Source organism: Trichoplax adhaerens, genomic scaffold (assembly GCF_000150275.1).
Source record: "Trichoplax adhaerens TRIADscaffold_1 genomic scaffold, whole genome shotgun sequence".
Taxonomy (NCBI): domain Eukaryota; kingdom Metazoa; phylum Placozoa; class Uniplacotomia; order Trichoplacea; family Trichoplacidae; genus Trichoplax; species Trichoplax adhaerens.
In genome coordinates this window covers 1,196,476-1,221,331 of record NW_002060943.1, presented here as the reverse complement: position 1 = coordinate 1,221,331, position 24,856 = coordinate 1,196,476, and the positions used below count along the sequence as shown (strand labels likewise).

At 32.9% G+C, this 24,856-nt stretch overlaps 3 protein-coding genes across 3 annotated transcripts; 1 reads left to right on the top strand and 2 right to left on the bottom strand.

Annotated features, from left to right (window-relative positions):
• Positions 1-1,155: 1,155 nt before the first annotated feature.
• Positions 1,156-3,665, top strand: TRIADDRAFT_15826 (uncharacterized protein; the record flags this gene model as incomplete). Its single annotated transcript, XM_002108413.1, has 2 exons — positions 1,156-1,322; positions 3,086-3,665. Coding segments are annotated over 2 exons (747 nt in total), but the record flags the coding sequence as incomplete, so codon positions are not given.
• Positions 3,666-6,741: 3,076 nt separating this feature from the next.
• Positions 6,742-14,421, bottom strand: TRIADDRAFT_51358 (uncharacterized protein; the record flags this gene model as incomplete). The annotated part of the gene is made up of 15 exons (XM_002107611.1): positions 6,742-7,650; positions 7,851-7,985; positions 8,091-8,417; positions 9,057-9,179; positions 9,383-9,490; positions 9,779-9,914; positions 10,021-10,171; positions 10,254-10,401; positions 10,553-10,789; positions 11,127-11,318; positions 11,777-11,878; positions 11,966-12,130; positions 12,587-12,727; positions 13,727-13,950; positions 14,409-14,421. 15 exons carry the CDS (start codon positions 14,419-14,421, stop codon positions 6,742-6,744), a joined length of 3,111 nt encoding a protein of 1,036 aa, XP_002107647.1.
• Positions 14,422-19,346: 4,925 nt separating this feature from the next.
• On the bottom strand, positions 19,347-24,561 carry TRIADDRAFT_51357 (uncharacterized protein; the record flags this gene model as incomplete). The annotated part of the gene is made up of 11 exons (XM_002107610.1): positions 19,347-20,013; positions 20,098-20,185; positions 20,691-20,777; positions 20,876-21,151; positions 21,267-21,566; positions 21,719-21,944; positions 22,108-22,178; positions 22,271-22,564; positions 23,416-23,733; positions 23,845-24,144; positions 24,501-24,561. The coding sequence occupies 11 exons, from the start codon at positions 24,559-24,561 to the stop codon at positions 19,347-19,349; spliced, it is 2,688 nt and encodes an 895-aa protein (XP_002107646.1).
• Between the last annotated feature and the right edge of the window lie 295 nt (positions 24,562-24,856).

Below are 24,856 nucleotides of genomic sequence, written 5' to 3'. Positions count from 1 at the left end.
AAGAAAAGCTTGTACTGTACTGTACGTAGAGTAGGTGACGTAACAAGCGTGACTTTCAAATGTACGTACAAGAAGCGGCGATTTTTTGCTGTGTCATTGCGTTGGCCGGCTCAGATCCTGTTGACTCCATCATACCATAGTATTGGCTGTTTCTGACCTATCCTGAGTGATTTCTATGCATTTGTGGGCGTTGGTGATCCACTGGCTATACTGTACACTACACAGTATAGGATAGTCCACCATCAAAACTACAGTACTGTACTGTAGTCTACAGTGCAACTCTTGGCTGACGTCGGTTAGTACTCGCTGATGACACTGCATTTTTAACTGAAACTCTCATAGTGTAGCTTGCAGCGTGCAGTACGATCAATACTGGTCGACTATACTCAGGCTATGTTTTAAGACCCTCTTTGCTAGCTGCAGCAAGGTGTGCCCAGGCCAGTCCTGACTAGTCTTGACAATCCTATAGTACACCACACTACTGCAGAATACTGTTTCAGGCCACCATCACGATCAGCTGGCAGAACAAAGCCCCTCCAAGCCATGACCACTTGACCAGGTCCAATCACCATACCCAAAGCAACCGCGTCAAGGGTATTTAAACCCCCGGTTGACCTCATCGCCGATGCAACCCGGCATCTCGTTACTACGAGTTACGGAAAGGAGTTGATCAAGATCATCATCGCCAACTCTTTCTCCATAACTGCTGAAGATTGCTAGCGTAAATTCAGCGGTTGCATTGGTAGTGGGCAATCAACGCTGAATTCGTGTATATCGATCATTGGATAGTGGTAGAGGAAGCGATTGCATCAATATCCAAATCATTACTGCAACATGTCCAATAGGAGAAGTCATAGTCGTATTGCAGCCCGCAATCCAATCGATCGAGATCCACTCCCTTATGATCAACCAGTTGGTCGACAAGTGGATTTCTCTAATGGAAATGCTCATCGATTACAAGACGATCATGATGATGATATTGTAATTGTCAATCTACAGTCCAATTTATTAACCAAGTTGCCAAAGCAATTGACGACGTTAACGCATCTACGCCATTTAGATTTATCAAGCAATCAATTTCGACAAGTGCCAGTTGAGTTAACCCATTTAATTTCATTGACCAACTTGACGTTAAATGACAATTTCCTCACCGATCTACCCAAAGAGTTTGATCAATTAATCAACTTGGAGAAGCTCTATCTGAGTGGTAACCAATTTAAAACATTTCCATCGCAAATATGCCATTTAACCAGATTGAGAACGCTCTATTTTGGTGGTAATCGACTGGAGACGGTACCTCAAAGTATAATCAATTTAAAGCGGTAAGAAGCAAATGTGCATGCCATCTCAAGTTCTTCATCACTTTTGACCAATAGTCCAATGCAATCGATCCAACAGCTGTACATCATCAATTGGACAAGAAACAATTGCCTTTCTTGACAATTTACCCCTAACATCACTGTAGCTGAAGAGACATGCTTCAATGATAATGATCAATATAACGTATTGCGTGCCTATTCGATATTTCTACATTTCAATCAACGAATGATATCATCATCACATTAGTAATCGATAGAACATTAGCCGGCTAAACCTCCTCCAAAGGATACAGCACAATTTGAACTCCAGCAACTTTTTCTTTCCCTCTACTGTATATTTATATTAGGCTTGCTGTGACGATGACGATTTTTTAGATCGAGCAGTACATATAGACAGTACTTCTTCGTCCTATATCGATCAATAACAACCATTTTTTTTTTTTATCAAGGCGACAAACTACTATATCAACCTGCGCTATCATTCACAGAGAGATACGGTATTTTTTTTGCTATGCTTGCTTAACCGTAAATCCCCTACCATTCTAACCTTGAGTTTGTCATAATCGGTGCAATACATGACGATACCTTCTAGTGATGATGGTCCTGGCTACCGTACCTTCACGAAAGTGAATCCATTTCTAACTGTACTATCGACGAGTATTTCAATGCGATCCATATCCGTTAATTTTCTTTTTTGATGTTACTGGTCTTGCTTCTCAAATCAATCATCATTTTTGGCGTATGGGAACAATCATGGATAGCTATTTATCTACGACATGGGAGTCTGATTTCCATCATGAACATTTGTTCCCAAAATTCTGCCCTAGCTCTGATGGAGTTAAATTTAAAAATTATCAGGGATAAATCGATTTTGATAATATTACTACAGTATGTAGGAGACTAAAGAATAACTTGGCTGATATAGCTATCATCAAACAGCTAGTATCGATTTCTTAAATAAAAGCTCAAACCCACTTTCTAATCATGCATTGTAAATCCATTTCGGTTTTCTACTTTTTAAACAATTGTTTGCCAAGTATTCCGTATTTGCTAACCCTAATAAGGACTCCAAGATACTATCATGACATTTGTATTTTTACTACGCTGCGCAATGCATATTCAGATGCTAAGAAATGGGTGGTAGTCTTTCATTCCCATTATCATTTTGATCAGATAGAACCGAAATGGATGCTACCTATAATCAATGTTGACCAACTATTGTCAACGTGAGTAATCTTCATTAACATAACATTGCAAGTTTGCGTGCTGCGTTAATATGGAGTAGATCGAAAACATGCCATTATTTGTTGATTGTTCACGAAATAATTATTGTTATTGTAGTCTTGTTGATTACTCCGTCCTTGCATAAGGTTCGTTATAATTCGAAATATTGTCAAATATAACGTTATGAATGCCGATGTCGGCTGAATTAGGTAACTCAATCTTGAATTTATTTTTACTTACCTGCCACAATTGATCGCCAAAGGCGATGAATTACTATTTGCAACGGAGATACCAATGACAATTCATATTGCCCCTAATCGTTAGTACTGCACAGACTAAAGCCGAGTTAATTGGATATCTTTCGGGGATGATGGAACCTACGGTTTACAGTTGCTAGTCACGGATCATAAAATTCCTATCCTTAATGTATCATTAGTAATAATACGTCAATAACCTTAGCTATGCTTACATAGTCGAACGTGCATGTTTCCGTAGTTATTCAAGTTATTTATAGATATTTTTCTTGGCTTTTTGCATTTTAGATTGGAAATTCTCTACTTAGGTGGCAATCAATTGACTCAAGTACCAGCTGAATTGGGCGCCTTGGATTGCTTGCGCGCTCTAATGTTGTGCGACAATAAATTAAAAATTATACCTGTAGCCTTGTCTAAGTTAACCAAGCTAAGATCACTTAGCTTGCATAATAATCAATTGACCACTCTACCGGTTGAAATTATCCATTTAGTCCACTTATCGGATTTAAGCTTACGAAATAATCCATTGGTTTTTCAATTTATCCAAGAGTTGGAGTATGAAGTTCCAACTCTCAAGGAATTAAGTGGTCGAATTATTCGTAACTCCAAAATTCCGTATCGTCAGCTACCACTACCGCAATGTTTAGTTAAATTTTTAGATTCTGCTCGACGTTGTCCGAAATGCCGTGGTGTTTATTTTGATACAAGAGTTAAAGAAGTAAAATTTGCTGATTTTTGTGGAAAGTACCGTTTACCGCTACTGAGATATTTATGCTCGCCACCATGTCAATCTGGCAATTCAAGCGATTATAGTAGCGAGGAAGAAGAAGCAGCTCAAAGGCAGAAAATGCAAAGAGTCTTGTTAGGCTACCGCTAGATAGAACTGCTTTGGTACCGACAATTATCAAGAGATCGCTGCCTAGAAGAGCGTCTTCCTATACCTCTGTAGTTTTATTGAATTGAATTGATCCTAATAACATTGTATATACAGTGTATACAAAATTAAAATTGTATGGTTGGAATAACTGACATCAAGCCATCAAATGGTGGACGGTGAAATCCAACCACAGGAGACCATTTTACTTAGTAAATTGTAACCCAAATTTCTCAAAATATAATGGTACTCAAATGAAGGCAATTTAAAATTGTCACTTTATACCATAGATCTCAAGAAACCGATAGGTAGAAACTGGACTGTAGCTAGTTGCATTCTTATTTATTCTATCTTTATTCCATAATAGTTACATAACCAATTTGACTTAAATGCGTATTTGTATGCTTATGGGTAGAGAAGTATACGTGACGTTACTATATTGTATTGATTCATTTAACCCAAAGGGTTGAAAATTAGAATGTTTCATTTCTACCGATGATAATAATTTACTGGCTGTATCAACTTTGTTATTTGTTAAATAATCATGGATGTCCATAAAGAATTTTTGAATTCAGATGTAACATTAGATGTCAGATTGTTATTTCTTAATTATGATTTGAATAAAGGAATCTATATTTTGCGATACTATTTCATGTCTTCTCCTCTAATTTTAAGAACTGGAGTAATGATTTTGTGAATATTAAATTCAAAATTCATGAATATACAAAGTCTTCTGAATGGACAATCTGATTATAAATATCCTAACTTCGGTACAGAAGACAAATTTTGGAACCTTTCTATATACTACTCGATAAATGATCTGCAAAAACCAGCGATTGTTATATGCTGTAGCGTGTAGAAGAAAGCTACTCAACTCCGTTAGTTAGGATCATTTAAAAATAATTACTGAAGTTAAATTACGATGTCAAAGTTTCTAAACATTGGATTCATACGAATTTAGTACTCCTAGCATACGAATAATGAATTATATATATACACGTATATGTACTCATATACAATTCTAGAGAGCAGATCGAATCATGAAAACATCGGAACTTAACAACAGGGTTAGTGGGCTATGATTACCTGTTGATTTCGCCTTCCTTCTATTTGTAACTTTTGGTCTAGATAAATAAATAACGATATTTCCTCAGTGTTTTCATTTCTTAGTGAAAAACAACTGAAAATGGATGTGTAATGGTGATACATAAAGTATGTTAAGGAAGCTTAACTATAGCTACATGTAAATTAAATCTCAGAGCCTAAGAAAATTATATCGATTAATTATTGAATATAGAGATATTCATTCCAACCTTGATAAGAATCAACATCTTATCCATTAAAGTTGCATCATAAGCGAAGTGACTATACAGTAATTAGTGTATTTTATCATATAAGGTTTCTTTTAGGCTACTTACTAGACACGGACATCTAACCTTGTAGATAATAATGCCAACTAAAACCTCTTACATTTGCTTATTCAATGCTACGAATATCATCTATTTCATTTTTTAGGAAGACAAGGTAACGTATATCCTTACAAAATCATTTCCTAACCGCTCTGAATGAGGGATAAGATAATGTTAATAAGGGAAAGTTTCAATACATTTCCATATGAGATAGATCTCGTTCGATTTACTATTTTTATTCAAGTAAGCCCTCCATCCATTTGGTCTACCGTAAGCCCGTTATTTAGCATCACAGCAATTTACTGTAACCGATAGAATAGCGATCACAGCATATTGCTGACAAGGTTGATTTAATTGACATAATTTTGAAAATTGTAGGCCCATTGAATGCCTGCATTTCATGGTTTAATAGCTAAAGTTCGAAGTAAAGGCAATCAGTTGAGTAGTATTAATGGCAGTACTGCGTATACATTGAACTTTGTATCTAACTTAGTGCGACAAGGTCTTAAAATACAAAAAATCAAATCTTGGAAAAATGAAAAAATTTTTCTACGATCAGCCATGAACTAGCAAAATGCTAACTAAACGTAGCTAATGTAAGATAAAAATTCGACTATATTTTGCGTCTTCTTTACAATCAGATCATTGCAATAGATGCATTTCAGTATATAAGAATTGGCACTTTGGTAAAAATTTGTGTATTTAAATATCACAATGACAGTGATCTATCATAATTAGATTGCTAAAAATTTGAAGCATTAGCTACAATCACTTAATTAATATAAGTAGTAAAATGATTCTTTTTATTAGAAATCTTATTATCTATTTCTCAAATTTCTATAAGTATTATTTAAATCTACTTCCTTAACTAATGAAACCAGCGAAACTATAAACCGTAACGATATTCCTCGTGATGTTAAAATAAATTGCAAAAGAAGCAGAGATTAATCTTTTATTATTCCTAGATCACATTTAAATTCTCTTCTACTCCCAATCAGACTCGCTGATTTAACGAAGAAAATTCTTTTTAGGCTTCTATTCTTTTAAAACAAGGGTCCAAAAATTAATATTCCTTTCTTTCACCGTTGACGTCTTTCTTCCAATCTTAACAGTGATTTTGCTTATTTTTCCTTTATTGATTACTACAAATGTAAGCCTATCTGGTGTTGTATGAGGTTGACTGCCTAAAACTATATTTTTTACGCATTTATGATTCAAAAGCTTATAAATTCGCCAGTTTATTACATTATACAGTATTACAATAACCATATTCTAATTTCCGTTTCCTTGTCAATGAGATTATAACCTCTAGAATTTTTTACTTTATTCAATGCCATTAGAATAAGAGCTACGAGAATCACCCATGCCTCATCATCTATCCCTGATATATCGCTGTCATTTTATCTCTAAAAATATTTTAAGCCTATGCCACGGCAGCCTTTTAACCCGTCTTTAATTGTAACGATTTGCATTTACTGAAACATAAAGCTTCGGCGACAGAAAATTTGAAAATTTATTCCCTCTAATATTATTTACGTGTTGAATTACATCTAAACATCATGCAATACTGGAATTAAAAATATTCACCATTAATAACACAGATGAAATTATAGACTTTAGCGTTTCATCGGTTACGGCATATCGCTATGGTTATAAAGTGGTTAAACATCAGACGTAATAAATCCATCTTCATTAATATAAGATAATGTCCTTGTTCTACCATTTACAGGCTGCTGCTGATCATTTGATCGAGTATAAGATGATGCCTCCTGATCACTCGGATTAGCCTCTGATGATTGCTGCAGATTATTTGCAGTAGTATCAGATAATTGCTGCTGGTCGCTTGGATTAGTATTAGATAGTTCTTTCTTATCTTCTACAGCAACCTTTTGCTCTTCCTCATCAAATACTTGTTCTGAATTGTTACTTCTTATATGATCAAAACAATCATCGTCATCTGTAAAATTGCCATCATGTGAAGTAGTTTGTTCATTATCGGTTGTCATTTGGGCTTCTTCATCTGTCTCTTCTTGTACATCATCATTGCCATCTTTGGAATCGATGACTATAATTTTATTTAGTAGGTCTTCATTCCTTAGTAAGCTATACCTATCTGGCACTGAGGGTTCTTTTTCATCATCGCTGACCCGCAGTATTACCGGTGCAACTTCTTCTGAAAACGAAATATTACTTTCACTATGTCTAGAAAAGCTATTGGATTCAATAACAGCAACAACTTCTTGTGTTGGTTGCGAGAAAAGATCTTTCATCTCAATGCTTTCACCTTCTTGGTTTTGATCATTATTTGCAGTGAGTACAGTTTGAGCTTCAGCTATAGGCTGATCGGTGGATTGTTGATGACTAGATTCCTCTTTAACAGTAGAAGAGGATAATGATGGACCTTCTTGACTATTTTGATATGAATTAATGACCGAGGTTTGCGTTCCACCTAATGTTATTGATGATATTTTACAATAGTGCTTTTTAGGTATATAAAATTTACTCTCCTCTCCTCTTGATTTTCTTGTTTGTAAGATTTTAGTTTTTAATTTATCGATCTCAGCGTCTTGCTATAGAAGAGTAAAAGATTTTATTAATAATCTAATCTGGATTACTAGCATAATAATACTGAGTATATTTATTCTATAAATCTGTAATAAAATACTTTCAAGGCATCAGAACCTCTATGATGGAATGTAGAACTATTCTGTTAAGATCTATATCTACTTCTAAATGTATTCCTTTAATTATCATTAATCTAAGTTAGTACCGCATTCAGACGTTGCTGTAAGCTAATATTCTCAATGCCAAGTGATATAATTTTATTCGCTTCAGATCGATCGCTATTGGCAAATCCAGCAACTTCGGTGATGGTTAATGATCGATATTTGCAAACTGCAATCATCTACAGGTGATAAAATCATGATGTTCAGCTTTTAGAAATACAGAATCGATCGATTCAGGTAATAAATTTACACAAAGTATTGGATATATTACATAATCTACTCACAGCAGGAACAAAAATAATTAAGACAGCACTGGTGGAAACATAAATAATGGCTAAACTCAAGATGGCAAAATTGACATCAGGACTGTTTAGGCCAGCAAAAAATCCAATTGGTGCTGCAGCAACGTATAATGCATAATTGACAGCACTAATGCTAATCCATTTAGCATCAGTTAAGATAACTGAGGATATTTGATGGGTCTCTTTGGCTAAATATAGCCCACATAAAACTAATAAAGTAAAATAGCCGTAAATCGATCCCAAAAAGTATTGATAAGACTGGCAGCTACAAGCCAAGCGATGTGAAAGTATTTCATTACCATCGTCATCCTATTATACATGAGAGAATTTTTGAATTAAATTAGTTAAAGTCAGTTAAAGATTAAGTAAATCATCTATAAAATGTTACAGATTTTCTTTTCAGGGATAAATAATAATTATTCTCTTTTATTAAACAAATGCATTATATCCTACGGACTATACGAATTCGCTTATAATTTACTAAACCGTAAAGACCTATAGCACGTCAAAATAACATGAAATACTGTTAAACCAAGACAATAATATCTCAAAAAAATGGAAAAATCAGTTTTTATCTCATTGAATAGTTCATTATTTCATTATATTCTAATAATCTTCTGGACTATATTAAATATCGAATTTCCTGTTGTACACAACTTTACACGATACTGAAGTCCTCTATTTTATCATATCATAATAGTCCTCAAGTTATAATGCTAAAGCATTAAAATCTGTCTAATTCTTATTACAACATACAAAAAATAAGTCTTCACTCACGAAATAGTTTATACTGCTGTCTCTGAAGAAATTATACTGATATACAACTATAAATTTTTTAAGATAATATACACATTTGGAGGTATATGGCACCAAGAATAAAGTAAATCTGATTACAGGTAAATGAGAAATAGAAGATATGATTATATGCATAATATTAAATGAACTAACCCTAATTTTTCCTATTCTGTCTTGTATATGAACGGGATCTACGATATTCCATAGCAGCAGTATAGCTGCAGGAATAGCTATAATAACAGTCATCACTATCGCCATGGCAACTTCGTACGTGTCCTAAGTTTTAGAATTGGATAAAATAGACTATTTACGATAATGTTAGTATAGAAAGTAATGCTGACGATCGCTATCATTATAAGATTCAAATAGCGTATGCCCTCGTTATTTTGTCATGACATCCTATACTGCCAGTGACGGATCGATTGACACTTTATTTTGTATTTTTGGGAATGAAGTCAAGAAGAATAAAATAAGATTACCTTTCCAGCTCGAACAATATTAGTTACCACTGCATAGGTTCGCCACATTTTAGCTACCATAACAGAGTAGGGTATTATTGCACCCATCAACAAGACCCAATATCGTAACTAAAAGAAAACAGTTGTAGCTATTAGTATAGACTGACGCATTTGCAAATTTATTGTTCCTCGTCAACTTAAGCAACACTTAAATCTGTTATATCTTCCGTTACAAAATCGTGAACGTTTTTACCGTAAAAATGTTCAACACAAACGATTATAACTAGAACATCTAAATCATTGTGGAGGTAGAGTAGTCAAGATAATCGTGAAAATTAAGTAAGGGGACCAGGGGAGTATACTGTATTCATGACATTGGAGCTGGAAAATAAGTTGCATTAAGTAATTTTATCTTACCAAGCACAGCATATTGAGAAAATTACTGGATCTATCGCCAAAGTAATTAATTTCCAATAGGGGAATGGTAGCATAACTGATGAGAATACCAAAGAGTAAAACATTATTGATTCCAGGATTTGTTAATCTAATGTACCTGCAGCAACAGATTAATTGGTTAGCTATTATAATTACCCAAGCTCTTGATAATGCTTATTTCACAGTCATTTTAGCAGCTAGTCACCAGTTTATATATAACTTACCTATGATTCTGAAAGATTGTATTAACTAGTAAGAAAAATAAAGTGATACCAGCTGCAGACCCTGCTGCAAGACACGTGCCAAAATAGAGATTAAATCCTACCATTCTTTTTCTAGTAATTTGGGCTGGTTTATCTGCAGGTGGTTTCCCTCCTAGATATTAATGTAAAAGCAAATTGCACAGGATAAGGTGTAGCCGCATCAAAAACTGCCTGACTTGTATTATTTACTTTACCTTGCCATTTAAATGGAGTATAGCCATTGGTGGTAATTTGATTCTCCATATCATTATAGTAGCCAACAATAACACTTTTATTATTCTGCATTTGTCCTATCATAACTAAGCCTTTACGATCGCCATCGTTAGTAAATCCTACAGGACCCTATAAAAAGATCAAATAAGGACATTGTTCCGAAATTCAAGGAAGCACTTTCAGTAACTGCTAAAGCACTTTACAGATTAACCGCTCTATTATGTGAGATTCAGATTTTAAAATACAAACAGATTTTATTTAAATTGACAATCAGTCTAACCGATAATCCGGTAAAGGAAATTGTTTGCATATATTCCATCAATTTTCGACGAATATCTTGACGATTGTAATTAAATGTTTGCAAAATATCTTCTCCATTATTTTTCATATAAAATTGGCGAGTTGTATTCAATGCTAGTGCTGCTGCCCAGATACTATCATAGCCATAAGGAATGCGATTTTGGAGATTCTCGGCCTTGGTTACATCGAGCACGCGTTTAGACAGCTGAGAAACTTTCTAAGATTTTTTAATTAATAATGTAAGCAGCAAATCACCAATTACTATTATTATCATTAAGCTGTACGTATTCAATATTATATGCGTATTAATATTAAAGCTCATTCATTGAGCATTTAAGTTTGCAAAGTAAATAAGCTCATAAAATTCGTATTTATAACGTAACCACAAAAACTGAACGATTTCAATGATTCTAATTATTCCTGGAGATCATTGAATTAGGGATAACATCGATAAACATAGATAAGCAAAGATACACGATAGATTATTTTAATTTCGTACTAGAGTTCTGATATTTAAAAATCATATAGGTAGAAATAATTTAGTCTTAACACACCGTTCCTGTAATGGTAAGCGTATCGAAAGGACTAACGGGGTGATATTCTAGGACGATAACTCCTTCCATTGCCTTAGATAACTGCGAATCTGTACAATTATGAGGAGTTCGCTCTTCAGATTTATGTATAATATATTTATGCGGTGTAAATAGCCAAGCGTAATTTTTCCCATATAAACCATATCGGTAAATCTAGAATACAAAAAATTGGTGGTAAATCTAGTAGCTTTGATGATTTAATATCAATTTAGTTAATATTAAATTAAGATAAATTAGATATAGCAGGATAAAATAAGATATTTATAAGATAAAATATTTTTAAGCAACCAGAAATATTGAAACCTCTGAAATAAATACTGCAATAAGATATAGGTGCCATAAAAGATCAATAAATCGGCTTAATGTTTACTCAATTTTTATATATTTAAAAGCTCATCGTATATTTACTGCGCATAAGATAGTTTGTTGAGTATGGTCATCAAAATGGGCCAAGATTATCCTAGATCCTGACGCCTAAATTAATTAGCACGAGAATTAAAAGTACAAGCAATATTAAATAATATAGGTGATGGACTTTAATATCTTTATACGGAACCATCGTAATTAAATTTCGACTTCAATCTACTTAAATGCATCTATAAGACATTTACTTTTAATTGTTGGAAACTTGCATCAGCATCTTTACCGAAAGTAACGAAATCTTGTACATGAATATTGTTTGTCGTTAATGTATATCGAAAGCGATCGGCAACCTAAATCCGTAAAGCAAGATATTATTAAGTTGAGCATGAAGTTGATCAAGTCCTACTAGATGTTGTCAAGCTACTTATTTCACTTACAGTTTGATCATACTGTTCTTGTAAAATACTAACTCTTGTCCAGTTGAATTGCCGCAGAATAGCCAGATAGGCTCTGTAGTATAATGAATCGGTAGGTATAGTCCGAAAGAAGTAATTGTAATGAAGGCGATTGGACAGTGATGGCGTAGTAGAGCCATAAGAAACCTAAATTATGTAGATAAGCATGAAAATACTACAAAAATTTCATCGTTAACTAATCTTTTAAACTTCTATCGAAACTTTGCCTTTGATCTCAATTCCAAAAGTCGTCTAAATAGACTTATTTATACAATACTGGCTAGCTCCTAATGCCTATAAATCTCGTCATAAAAAGCTGATGTTGTGTAAAACCTATACACTAGTGAAAATAAATGGTACAAGATATCGAAAAGACGTTTTAAAGTACTGTATAGCACTAAAAGTGTATAAATTCTATCCCTATTAAAGCAGACTCAGATATCACTTTGAAGTCTAAAAGTTTAAAGCTTAAAGTTTATGACCTCTTAATTCAATCAAGGTTACGTCGAGTGAAATATTAGCGCATTTAATATATACAGCCGTTACGCCATTTGTACCACAATAACTACTGTACAATATATCGCTATTAAAGATTGCGCTTACTGTTAACAGATTCCAAAATTTGGATACGGTGGCAATTTGTTGAGTAACTTTATCGCAGTCGGCACCAATTAGCATAAAACATGGCTGTTCGTTGGGTTGTACTATTTCAAAGAGTTCTTTGGTAGCATAGCCAATGTTACACTATCCAATATGACACAGAAAAAGTAGTAATCATTATTCAAAAGTCTATATCTAACGAAGCAATTATGATTGAATATTTCAGTAAAAATTTAAATTATTTTCAATTCATTTTACTGAAAATGGAAGATTGCATCAAAAAGAAATCAGATTACATGCATTTTTTTGTACGTCTTAAATAGCCAAGACTCAATTCCTTTGGTATTAAGACACATTCAAGCAAATATCATTTCAATCTAACGATTGCACCGGCATTTAATGCATACTGACGAACATTTCCTCCTACATTATAATTTTCTTTGGATGCTCACGAATATCAATTGCATTGAGAATGTAAACTGTGAAGTGATTAAGATTTCTGAGCAGTGACTAACAAATAGTACAAAACTACCTTGGCATTGCTTGAGATTACTTGTAAATTATCGCTTTATACTAATGATCAATTTTGTGGCTACGAATAATCTTAGACTAGCATCCTATAATTTCCATTACATAAACTTTTTCATAAAGACTACAAATATTCAAGGGATTCAAATCTTAAGTTATGAAATGCTTAAAGTTTCGTGAATTGATGTAATGACTTATGTCAGACTAATGACTGTAATTACAATTATATTTTATCAATCACTCTGTGGCGTAAGTCTAGCATTTTATATCATCAATTCATTCTTTTTCTTTGTAATTGTATTTATATTATGAGTTTATAAGCCCACTAAGTTTCTATAGCCTAGCTAAGAGTAGATATTAGTTTGCCAGATCTAATATTTATCTAGGCTAACTTGTACTATGATATGGTATAAACTTATCTAAATTCATTTGGACATTAACTCCTTTTATCATTTCCGTAAGAAATGCTTTATACATAATTAATTTAGGACATTCAACATCTATTCGTTAGCGTCAATTAGCTGATGTCATCTATGAAAGTTAGTTTGGATTATATTTTCAGTTGTTGGGGATGCTATGGCTTGTTATCACGGATTACAGATGAGTAGAACTTACTTTCGTGTCTTTAGTTAATAATTTTAATTGATGGCCAGGCAGAAGATCAGACCTGCCGTTAATATCCTGAACAGCTAATCGAATTCCCTGAAGAAGCTGTTCAACATCCCCAACACGGGCATCAACATCGGAATCATGGCTTTCTCCACCGATGTCTGTATCATGGACATCATATTCAGCTTGCGTTTGCGGTGCAAAAACGGCAAGTGGAATAGGCTTTTGGCCTAATGTAAGTTGGAGATGAATAAAAATTGTCCAGGATAAAATCAATGCCTTAAATACCCATTTAGATTGCAATTTCATCATGAAGATTGCCAGTAATTAAGTCAAGAGTAACAAAAACTGATTCTATCATGGAAATTCTACGAAAGGAAAGGATCGATGGATCGCTACCACACTACAATCAGTTTGCAGATAGAATTTCTTGCAACACTTGTGATGGAACGAATCAAGGAAGTAAACGCTTTATCAAAAAATCTATTAAACAAAGATATTAGTTTTGCATTATTCATATTTTAAAGGCTAGTTAGTCGCACCAACAATTGAAAGAGAATTTTTCTTACTTTTTAAGCAAAGTATTGCAGGCGATGAAATGAAAATAATTATTCCTTCAGAAAATTATTAAAGGTTCAATCATAGAATGATCCTTAATGAAATCATCCATATATCAGCACAGGCGTACCAAGCACCACCATGGTAGCATTCAATCCAATGAACAGAACATTAAAATCCTGCCGCCTAATTATCCTAGAAAATAATCATTTTCTAATGGTAATAAATTCCTTATTATTACTGTGAATATTGATTAGCATATTATTTTATACAGCAAGTCGCATTGATATAAGAAATTGCTACCACCCATTTTCTTGAATTAATTGGAAAACATTTCAAGCTGGGATTTCTTTGTGATTATTTATCTATACCAACTAGGATGATTATCGTTTACAAAATAAATTCATTCATCGGAACATCTTAAAATCGGCTACGATGTGAACTTATTGAAAAGATTAATATCTTACTCCAGGTGGATATGAAATATCTTCTAGTAGTGTCAGTAACACTATATGACTATAGTGTTAATTCGCATATTATCATCTTGTTTGTACTTTTTCAAGCATTAGATAGACCTATCTGAAGCATTTTAGCAATCTGATTACATGCGCATGCGATAGAAAATTTTATTAAATCAAACGTAAGTAGGTGAGAATGCTTAGATATAGAATAATATTCTCTAAATTTACTAAAGTCTTAGCGATCCTGAATGTATTAATGTTAGACAGATTTTCGGAACAGATTCGCATTTACATTGGAGATATGTTAACTTCAAGGGACGAAGTATTTATCGTAGAGAATACATTGGCTAAGTTTCGTATAATTCTGAAGCAGATATGTTTCAGATAAGCTATTTCCATAAGCATAGATAGGTTATCATACCTTAGATAGACGATAGCATTTAATCAATGTAAATGGATAAGACACAAGTCTGCATATAATAGGTCAAATTCCCTAATCCTACTATACACTAACTTCAAATCGACCTTTTTGATCAGACTCTATGTAAAGTAAATACTACAGGTGTTTGTATTGAACCCACTGAAATGGACCAGATATGGATCAGTATAGGATAAAGTGGCTTAGATTCTTGCTTGCCATACATATTCAATCTAGATCGGCTTCTCTCAGATTACGTATACATCCAATTGGTGATATATTATCATCAGCATAATTACGCGAGATATGGACCTTATTGACCTGATCTGATGAGAATTCATGCAGTGCTAAAGTATGATAAGATTTATTTCCGTTGCATTTGCTTCAGTAGAACAGATTGTTTACTGCAAGAGAAAAGGAGCAAGTTTTAATATCTTGTTAATTAAATAGCTAATAAAAAATCGATATAAGACTAATTAAGTGACATTCTACAACCAGATGTCCACATATTTATTTACTTCAGATAAGATTTCTTGATTAGATTACTTTACATGAACAAATTATACTTTTAAGTGTTAGAAAAGAGTAGCATTGCATCAGCGGAAATACATGAGGCATAGATAGGCTTAGAATGAACTCAGAATTTTTAAATTTGAAAGCAGATATGTTTTAGACAAGCCTTTTAATACCAGTATGATTACATGAAGAAGAACTGCAATAGAATGAGACATGTGCTAATGTAGGGCGAATTAAAGGAGATCTTCATAATCCTGAACATAAATTTACAACTAATAGATTTCGATTAAAAATGTATATTTAGCGATAGTACATAATTAGCTGAAGGAATAATGGGTAGATTGATTGAAAAAATTCATCGAAATAAGATAAATAAGTAAACTCTAGATAGACTAGCTTAGCCAGACTAAGTTCGTGCATTTCAAATAAAATTCAGCTCATCTTTACTGATCAAGTGTAGTAAATACGTATTAAGAAATTCTCAATTACATGGTTACGCTCAGTATTATTTATTTTTCTTGATTATTTATTATTATTACCAATTGAATTTTCTCGTGTTTATTTGATTATTTTTTAAGCTACCAATTAGAATAAAATAGTCTTCTTATCTGGGAGGTGATTACCGACTTGACATTTTGCGATCCTGTTGGAATCCGATAATATACTGTAAATACACAAATGCATTAGGGTTGATTTATTAGAAGCGAAGCTACATACCGCCAACCTTTGCTACCTTAGATTATGACATCATTGATTAGAATTTAAAATCTGCGTAATCACTAAGATTTGTCATCAAGTTCTATCAGTGATATAAATGGAAATCTATTCAGTTTTGTGGGCTTCCAAACAAATTTATAGTTTAATCTATACACCGTACGTATTAAAGACTCCAACATTATAATTTCCGTTACTAACTCATTATGCTCAATTAATACTCTTCATGATTATCCTGTACATACCAAAGCCTTCCAAATAATTGTTTATGAAATCGTAATCTTTTCATTCCTGATTGTAAACCCTTCGAATAGATAGACTGTCCCTTATTACCTTGACGGAAGCACTGACTATCATACATTACAGTAATACCATCTATTTCTTTCTTAATGAGTTTCATATAGGCAGCCAATTAATGTCTCATGCCTCATATTCCATGCATCACTAAACGGACCTGTTAAACTAATTGATCGTGAAGTCTAAAATTTATCTCATTATTATTCTGACATAAGCTGATAGTCTTATTTGCTATATGAATCAGCGGCAATTAGAGTGTTATAGATACTGCCTTTACGTACATTATTGATAATATCTTGAGGTCGGTTATATCTATCAGAACTATTACCATCATAAGCATTATCGCGAGACGGATAGTATCCAATTTATATCCAATTCAAGACAGAAACACTCAGTTAAATGAGTACGTTCTTTTGTATTATTACACAAAGAATTCAACTTCTTCGAATATTATACTTCTTATTTATTTTCAAATGCATTGAAATATGCTTAAAGTTAGAATCAAATGTAAAGGTCAAGAAAGAAAAAGAGGAAAAATCAAACGAAATTTTTATCTTATAGTAAATACCATCAGCTTAGTAGCTTTATTCGAAATTGGTACATGCCAATTTATTAACGGACATGCTACTGCTACTACAGTATACACGATTCTATAAATAGTCATTTTGTCGTATCCACAATTTCGTACCTTAAAGATGATAAGGCAAGAAATTATTTCTATTCTACAACATACTATTACAATATTAAGATAATAATCAAAACGAACCAAAGTAATCTGAGAAACATGCAAGAACATATTTTCAACAAACAACACTCAAGCCTAATTGGCAAGAACTGGTTTAGAATAGTCTGAATTAGGCAATAAATTTTCAATAAATGAGCATGAACTGAATCAAAATAGTAATTACGATATCGGTAAGGCGATTTTACCTTTACCATTAGTTTAATATAATTGCTACTCCTATACTTTCAGTAAAAAGGAGAATAGTCAGCAAATCTAATTAGTGGCCGTATCTTTTACAATACATCAAGCAATATTCAATTGGCAAAATTGGAAAGGAAGCCAAAAGAGAATAAACATTAAATCACATCAAACGGCAATACTAAATAATTTATATCGTATTCAGAAATTAATGCTATAATCAAGATATTAATAAATGAATAACCTATAATACAATTAAAAGGGTATCGGCCTATTGCATATCCATATAGGGTCATATTTAATAATTTTTAAACTCAAAAATTTAAATATGATGCTAAGACTACCCTATCTAATTCTTGCTCTAGGTAAATATTTCCTATCGTTCTATACCAGCTAGAAAAATTATACGTAGCTCTATCCACCATGTAGAATTAATGTCATTGAATAGTAATTCCATCGATGCCGCTGCAAACAGTTGAGTAAAAATCTCCAACTTGCGTATTTCATATTTTACGCTATTGAGAATTAAGCATATTTGATTTCTTTATATCTCCAAGATCTAGCTTCAATTTACACGAATCTATATGCATCCAACAGCCATGGATTAATAAATTTCCAATGTGGGTTAATAAGTTGTTCAATATCAGCTTTTAATTAATTTTAATATCTATCTTGGGTTAACTAAGAAATTTGAATTATAAATCTGATTTGTTTTAAGTTCAACAAGAGTGGAACAAGCTGAGAAAATAGTAATAAAATGTGCCAAATATGCATAAGCGTATAATGTATAATATGAATCTCTTGTTGGGTCATCAAGTACAAACTGAGCTAAAGAGACATTGCCAAATGTATAAAATGTAGCAATCTTTATTGATATATTACTTCTCCATCGAGATAAAATAAGCAGTGGAAATAAAGTTACACCAGTTACTTCCATGGGAATTGAATAATTCTTAATCTTTAATAGTCCGTTATAGGTGGAATATGTAGAAGAAACTATCCCAATATGAGTTAAATTATATAATTTTCTCAATTCCTGAAGATTTCCATTATAAACGCCATCAGCTGAAGAAATGATGCCAAACACAAATAATATAATAAATTGACGAATTTTAAATATTCTATCGGTGTGATGAGCAAGACTCACTCTTTCCAATATATTTCAACTCCTTGTTAATTATTATGCATGGAATAGTGTAACCAGAAAAATAATTAATTGGCGATGATAAATTTGCGAATGTGTTATTGTCGTTATGGATAATATAAGACTGATATGCATATTATTATTTCAATGTCCTTTTTATCAATCATGGATGGATCGAGCTAAGGAAATAGTACCAAAACAAGTTAGATAAAATTAATTTAAGAAACTACTGTAGCTCTGCCATGAATTGGATGAGCTAAAAGTATAGAGGCAAATGAACTTGGAAATAAGTAATCACAAACTGAGCTGGAAATAATAAGTACTAGCTTCTTATCGTTCCATTATATATGGATGAAATACGAGAATGAATAAATAAACGCCAAAATGAGCTAGTTATAACAATAAATTTAAACTGCTACTACTCTTTCATGCATAGAATGAAATGAAGATAGAACAATAGCAAGATAGTAAGATTACATTTTGCTTAGAGTCTCTGTTTACTCCATTATCGAAGAAATTAGTAATACAATAAGATATGGACAACTTTAAAAATTGAGATGGGTAAATGTTGATGCTGATGTAAATATATAAGACGGTTACAGTTTGATCGCTGATGCAATAGTGGCTGATCTTAGTTCATTTTGTGATAGTATACGAGTATTCTCAGGCAGTCGACCCTCATTACCGACATGAAAACGACTATAATCAGATGCACTTAATAATTCAGGCATACCAAATCTAGATTCGTTATCACTTCCACAATTATTGACAGTAGAACGGGTATCACTTACGTAACCAATAGATTGCTGATCATCTTGTTGAGGAGAAAAATAAGATTGAGGAATAGACTCATAGAAATGTCTAGAAACTCCATTGGATGGACTGTGGCCACGGCTACTGCAGTCAGTGTAACGATTATTCATGGTCGTTCTTGTAACTAAATCTGGATAGCTAGTAGTTGGGAAAGGAGACAAGCTGGGACTTGCTTCTTCATCACTCTGACTGAGTTCATTAACTTCATGGAGTGTTGGCCTGTAAGTTCGCTTATAATATTTCTTTTCCGGTGGATGCAAAGAAATATTCTGCTCGGGAACTCCTTCAGAGCCAGCATCATAATCGCTTGAACACGTCGTTTTAAGTGATACAACTGAATACTTATCACCATTGGAAAGATTTGGGGTAGGTGATGCAGAAGTGGGCGGCAGATGAAGACTCGTATCTCTCATACATGCCCTATCGCTGGGCCTTGCCATGGACTGATAACTAAAATTTAGATAATGGAAAGCAAAATTTCTATAAGAATAGATAATTCTGCCATTGCATAAAGTATAACGATGAAAGACTTACTCATAATTTGGGATCGTTCTTATACCCTCTCTGGCGGAGTCATTAACACGAACGGTATCTGCAAGTGGTGCTGATCTTGTTTGAATTACTGTTAAGAAATAAGATAAATTTAGGATTAGTATCTCTTAGCGATAATTTATCAACAATAGATTGAATTCTATGATAAAATGGGATAAAAAAAAATCAATATTTAGCTAGGACAATATCCAATACTAATAAACAACAATATTTAATGTTTATCAAGATGAAGGTATTACGATGTATAGCAATTTAAATGACTCATTGCGGTTAGAAATTGCGTATGCCAAATCCTATAATATCATTCAATAGCCGACGTATAAATGAAAGGTTGCTATAAATTTAGCTTAGTGATCGGAATGTATGTATTTGTTTGTTAAGTCATAATAAGTTAATTAAATTTATTTAGTCTACTTATTCATAACCCAAATTATCAACAATAATTTATAGCAAGAATTACGGTAAGTTATGTTTGGTCAGCATTAAATCCTAAAGTAAAATTTCGGTAAAGTCACCTTTAACATGACGGTTAACTCGACATTTTCGTCTCCGTACAAGAATAAATGCGGAAATACTTATGATCAAAATTGAGCCAATTATCAATCCAACAATTTCCTGGATCTGTAGGGCTCTTCGAGCTCCACTTATAGGTGGTGCCAAAGCTAAATATTCAATTTTTAAATAAGAGAAATTTATTATAACTATTCATTAATAAAATTAAATTTTTAGCAAGTCTATCAATTATTTACTTATGCTTTACCTAAAGTTCGAACTTCGACAATATTACTATTATCACTATTTCCAGCATCAGTAAATGCGATGACATAAATAAAGTAGACTTGATCTGGATTCAAGTTGCCAATCGTATACCTCTGATTGATATACAGTAAAGATACACATTGATGATCTTTTGCGTAAGAATACCAACAGATATTATAGCTACGCAAGATTCCTTGAATAACTCTAGGTTCAGACCATTTCACTTCAATAAACTGAGAATGGGTATTTACTAGTTTTAAAATTGGAGGGCTGGGAGCTAAAAAGAAAATAATTCTATTGGTCAGTCAACGGTAGATGATTCCATAATCATAGACTAGAATTAGACCATGTTAATAATAATATTAACTCTGCTATATAATATCTTAAACTACCTGCTTCGTCAGTTTCAAAGGTGATAGGTTGACTCCACGGGCCAGAACCTCCACTTGTTAAAGCTAGTACTTTAAATTGATATTTATTATATGGCAGTAACCCAGATACAACTGCTACTACTTGATTACCAGCAAGGCGTAGTTCTCCACGGATGTCTCCATCTATCTGGAAGTAAATAACCAGATATGTAATAATTCGAGTATAATTTTGAGGCTCAGGTTGCGGTGGTGACCATGTTATCGTTAGTACTTGGCTGGAACGATTAATGAGTCTTAGATCAGTTGGAGCCTTGGTAGGAGCTAATAGGTATAGATGTGAGAAAGATATAGATTGAATTCAATTTTGTAATTGTAGTTTAAAGCGGACGAACACAGCTGTACGCAGTATAACATATTACATATTTCATAACATTAGTAATCGCTAATTCCAGAAATCGGATCATATCCTTTACCTCCTTCTTTGGTACGAACTTGCTTTTCTACTGTTTTCGGAGAGATTCCTTTTGAATTATATGCTTGTATTGCAACGTTATAGTAGGTCAATGACTTCAGTTTAACCAGAACATAACTGCGTAATCCTTTATCGGTAATATTAAGATGCTGAGCTATACCCCCGGCGGCTCGATAAGTAATACGATAGCCGTGCAGAATACCATTTCTTTTTTTCAGAGCTGGTGGCTAAAATTATGAATGAGTACATGTTATTTATGCTATCAATTATATTTATATCTTTAGATATGCTATAAGTAGACATATTTTTTTATAATTTTATAGAGGAGGGAGTAATGGACATGCAATTGCTGATCCTTATTTAATAATTTACTACAAAACGTCTACATACCTCCCAACTAACACGAATACTTTGTGAGCTTAGCGATTCTAGATTAAGAGAGCTTGGCGGCTCACTCGGCGCTAGACAGAAAAACAAATTTGTGGTTATATAATGGTACTAAATCTTATTATTTTGACGTGGGCTACGTATAATTCTTGTTAAAAAAATTTACCTGCTTCTAGAGTATTGACAGTGATGGATTGGCTTCGCTTACTCGTACCAATGCTATTTACAGCCTGCATCGTTACGATATACTGAACGCCAGGATACAATGATTTGATAGTGGTATTCCACTTATCGGGAGAAGCCGATGAAAAGTAATCTACAGATTCAAGTTGACTTCGCATGATAATTTTGTATTCTGTTAAATCGCTATGGCCATAATATAATGGTTTAGACCATCTTAATATGATACTAGTAGAGGTTACGTTGAAGGATTGTAAATTACTTGGAGGCGACGGCTTAGCTGGTTGTTAAAAAGATACACAAAGGCTTTAGAAGAAATATCAAAGTAACACGGTACTATATAAACATTAGACAATCATCAATTTTATATACAATTAATTAGAATGATACCAATAATCATGGTCAATATTGAGTAAAATTATAAACGTAATATCTGACATGGATAAAAAAATTTATCGAGAGAACTTTTAATACCATTCTAAATATTTTATTCATTTTACTGCATTAGAGACGTGAGATAAAGCATTTTAACTCGATCAAGTACTGATATCCTAAAATTTCTATTACTCATTTGGATTATTTAATAGCAAGTAAGTAAGCTAACGAAAGAAGGCAGATGTCACGATTAATTCAAACCTAAATTCTTTCATCTAAATTATACCACATTTTACGCATATACCATTCATATTCTTCATTTATTACATACCAGTTAATCGCATATTAAATACCGTAGCTGAAATCAAGGACGCAATTATCTACAACGATTACTGCAACTCTAATATCAATAATTACCGGTATCCTAAACTGAACCGGAATCTATATTTACGAATATACGTAATACTCAATTTTTATATTTTCATATTTTATTATTTATTGGATTATTTCAAGTGCAGAATTGAAATTAAGAGTAAACCTTTTATTATTATAAAATAAACTTAAGTCATCCATAGAAAGGCAGCCATTGCTGATATAACGCTATACTTAACTGCTATACTACCTAGTAGGGCTTACTATTTATACCTTTTTAGAATTATGCGCGATTGGGTAACTAAAATTAATGGTTTAAACTCAATTGTGATTAATCTAAATCTTAATTTTATAATTATGTAAAGCAGGTAAAATTCTACCTACTTTGAACTATGAGGCCAGCCTGTCTGTTATCTACACCATACCCATTAGTAGCCTGGCAGGTATAACTGCCGTTATCTTCAACGACTGCTGGCATTATTTCAAGTTCGCTCTTGATATGGAACAATTTACCATCATTACCTTGATTGATAACACGATTGCGAATAACTATTCGCGAATGCTGGTACTGATTAATTTCTGTGTTATTCTTCCACCATTTAATTACAACTGTTTTATCGCCCTTTGCTGTACATGCTAAAGTTGCGAAATTATTAACAACGACAATTGTTTGTTTTGGCGGGCTAATAATTTCGGCTTTATCTGATGGGGATTAATAATAAAAGCGATCTATTATGAATATTTATACATTTATGAAAGGCTAAATGATAGATTAATTATCATGATTTGCAAATTAGTATTAGATAGACTTACGTCGTACTATAACTTGATAAGTTCCATTAGCGGTACCATATATATTAGCGGCTATGCAGACATAGATTCCTTGATCTTCTTGCTGAATACCATTAATAGTTAAATAGCCTTGAAGTCTATCTACTTGGTATTTACTTGTGTTATTATTGCTGATAGTAGTCAATATATCGGTACTAGGATTCTTTTTACTCCATGTAACATTAGGCTGAGGATAGCCTGATACTGTACAAACTAGTAGAGCTTTATTGCCAATGGCTACATTAACAATTTGTCTTAATGCTTGTTGTAGTTGTGGCTTAGCTATTTAGGAAAAAATATATATAAGAGAATTTCATTAATCATGAAATTACTCGACGTCTATGATTTTGTAGCTAATTATCAAATTAGCTATGAATAAACCAATATGGCCTCGAACAAAAGAAAACCCCGTTTACATATTTCTCTTTAACGTTGAGTATGGAAATCTATAGTAAAGGGGCCGAAAGGGAAAATATGCAGAAAGGATAGAGCAAAATGTATATCTGTAGGATGAAGGGAGCATTTACTGGAATAATAGTCGTCTACACTAGATTAGATTTGCTGTATGTATTTGCAATATGATCTCCAAAGAAGTATCACTATTTATTCCTACTTGCTATAAATCATTGAAAGCTTACTATTGTAAACAGAAAGGCAGTACCGAAAAATATTATACCAGATAAATAGATATAGCGCCATCTGAGGTAAGAGTTGACTAAATTACATTGAGGTTGTTATATAGTAACAAGGTGATCTTGAACAGAGATATTACAATTTGCTCCCGCCTTTCGTAACTATTAGAGTATCTCAATTCTGAATAATCATGTAGACTATACTATAAAATAGAGCAAATATTATTTTTTTTACCTTTCTAAATTGCATTTTTCTTTGAATTGATTGCTATAGATATGTTTTACAAACTGATTGTTTCAGATCATGTATACTTGAATCTTACCTTTAACTTTAAGATCGATCCTTTTCTGATTATAACCAT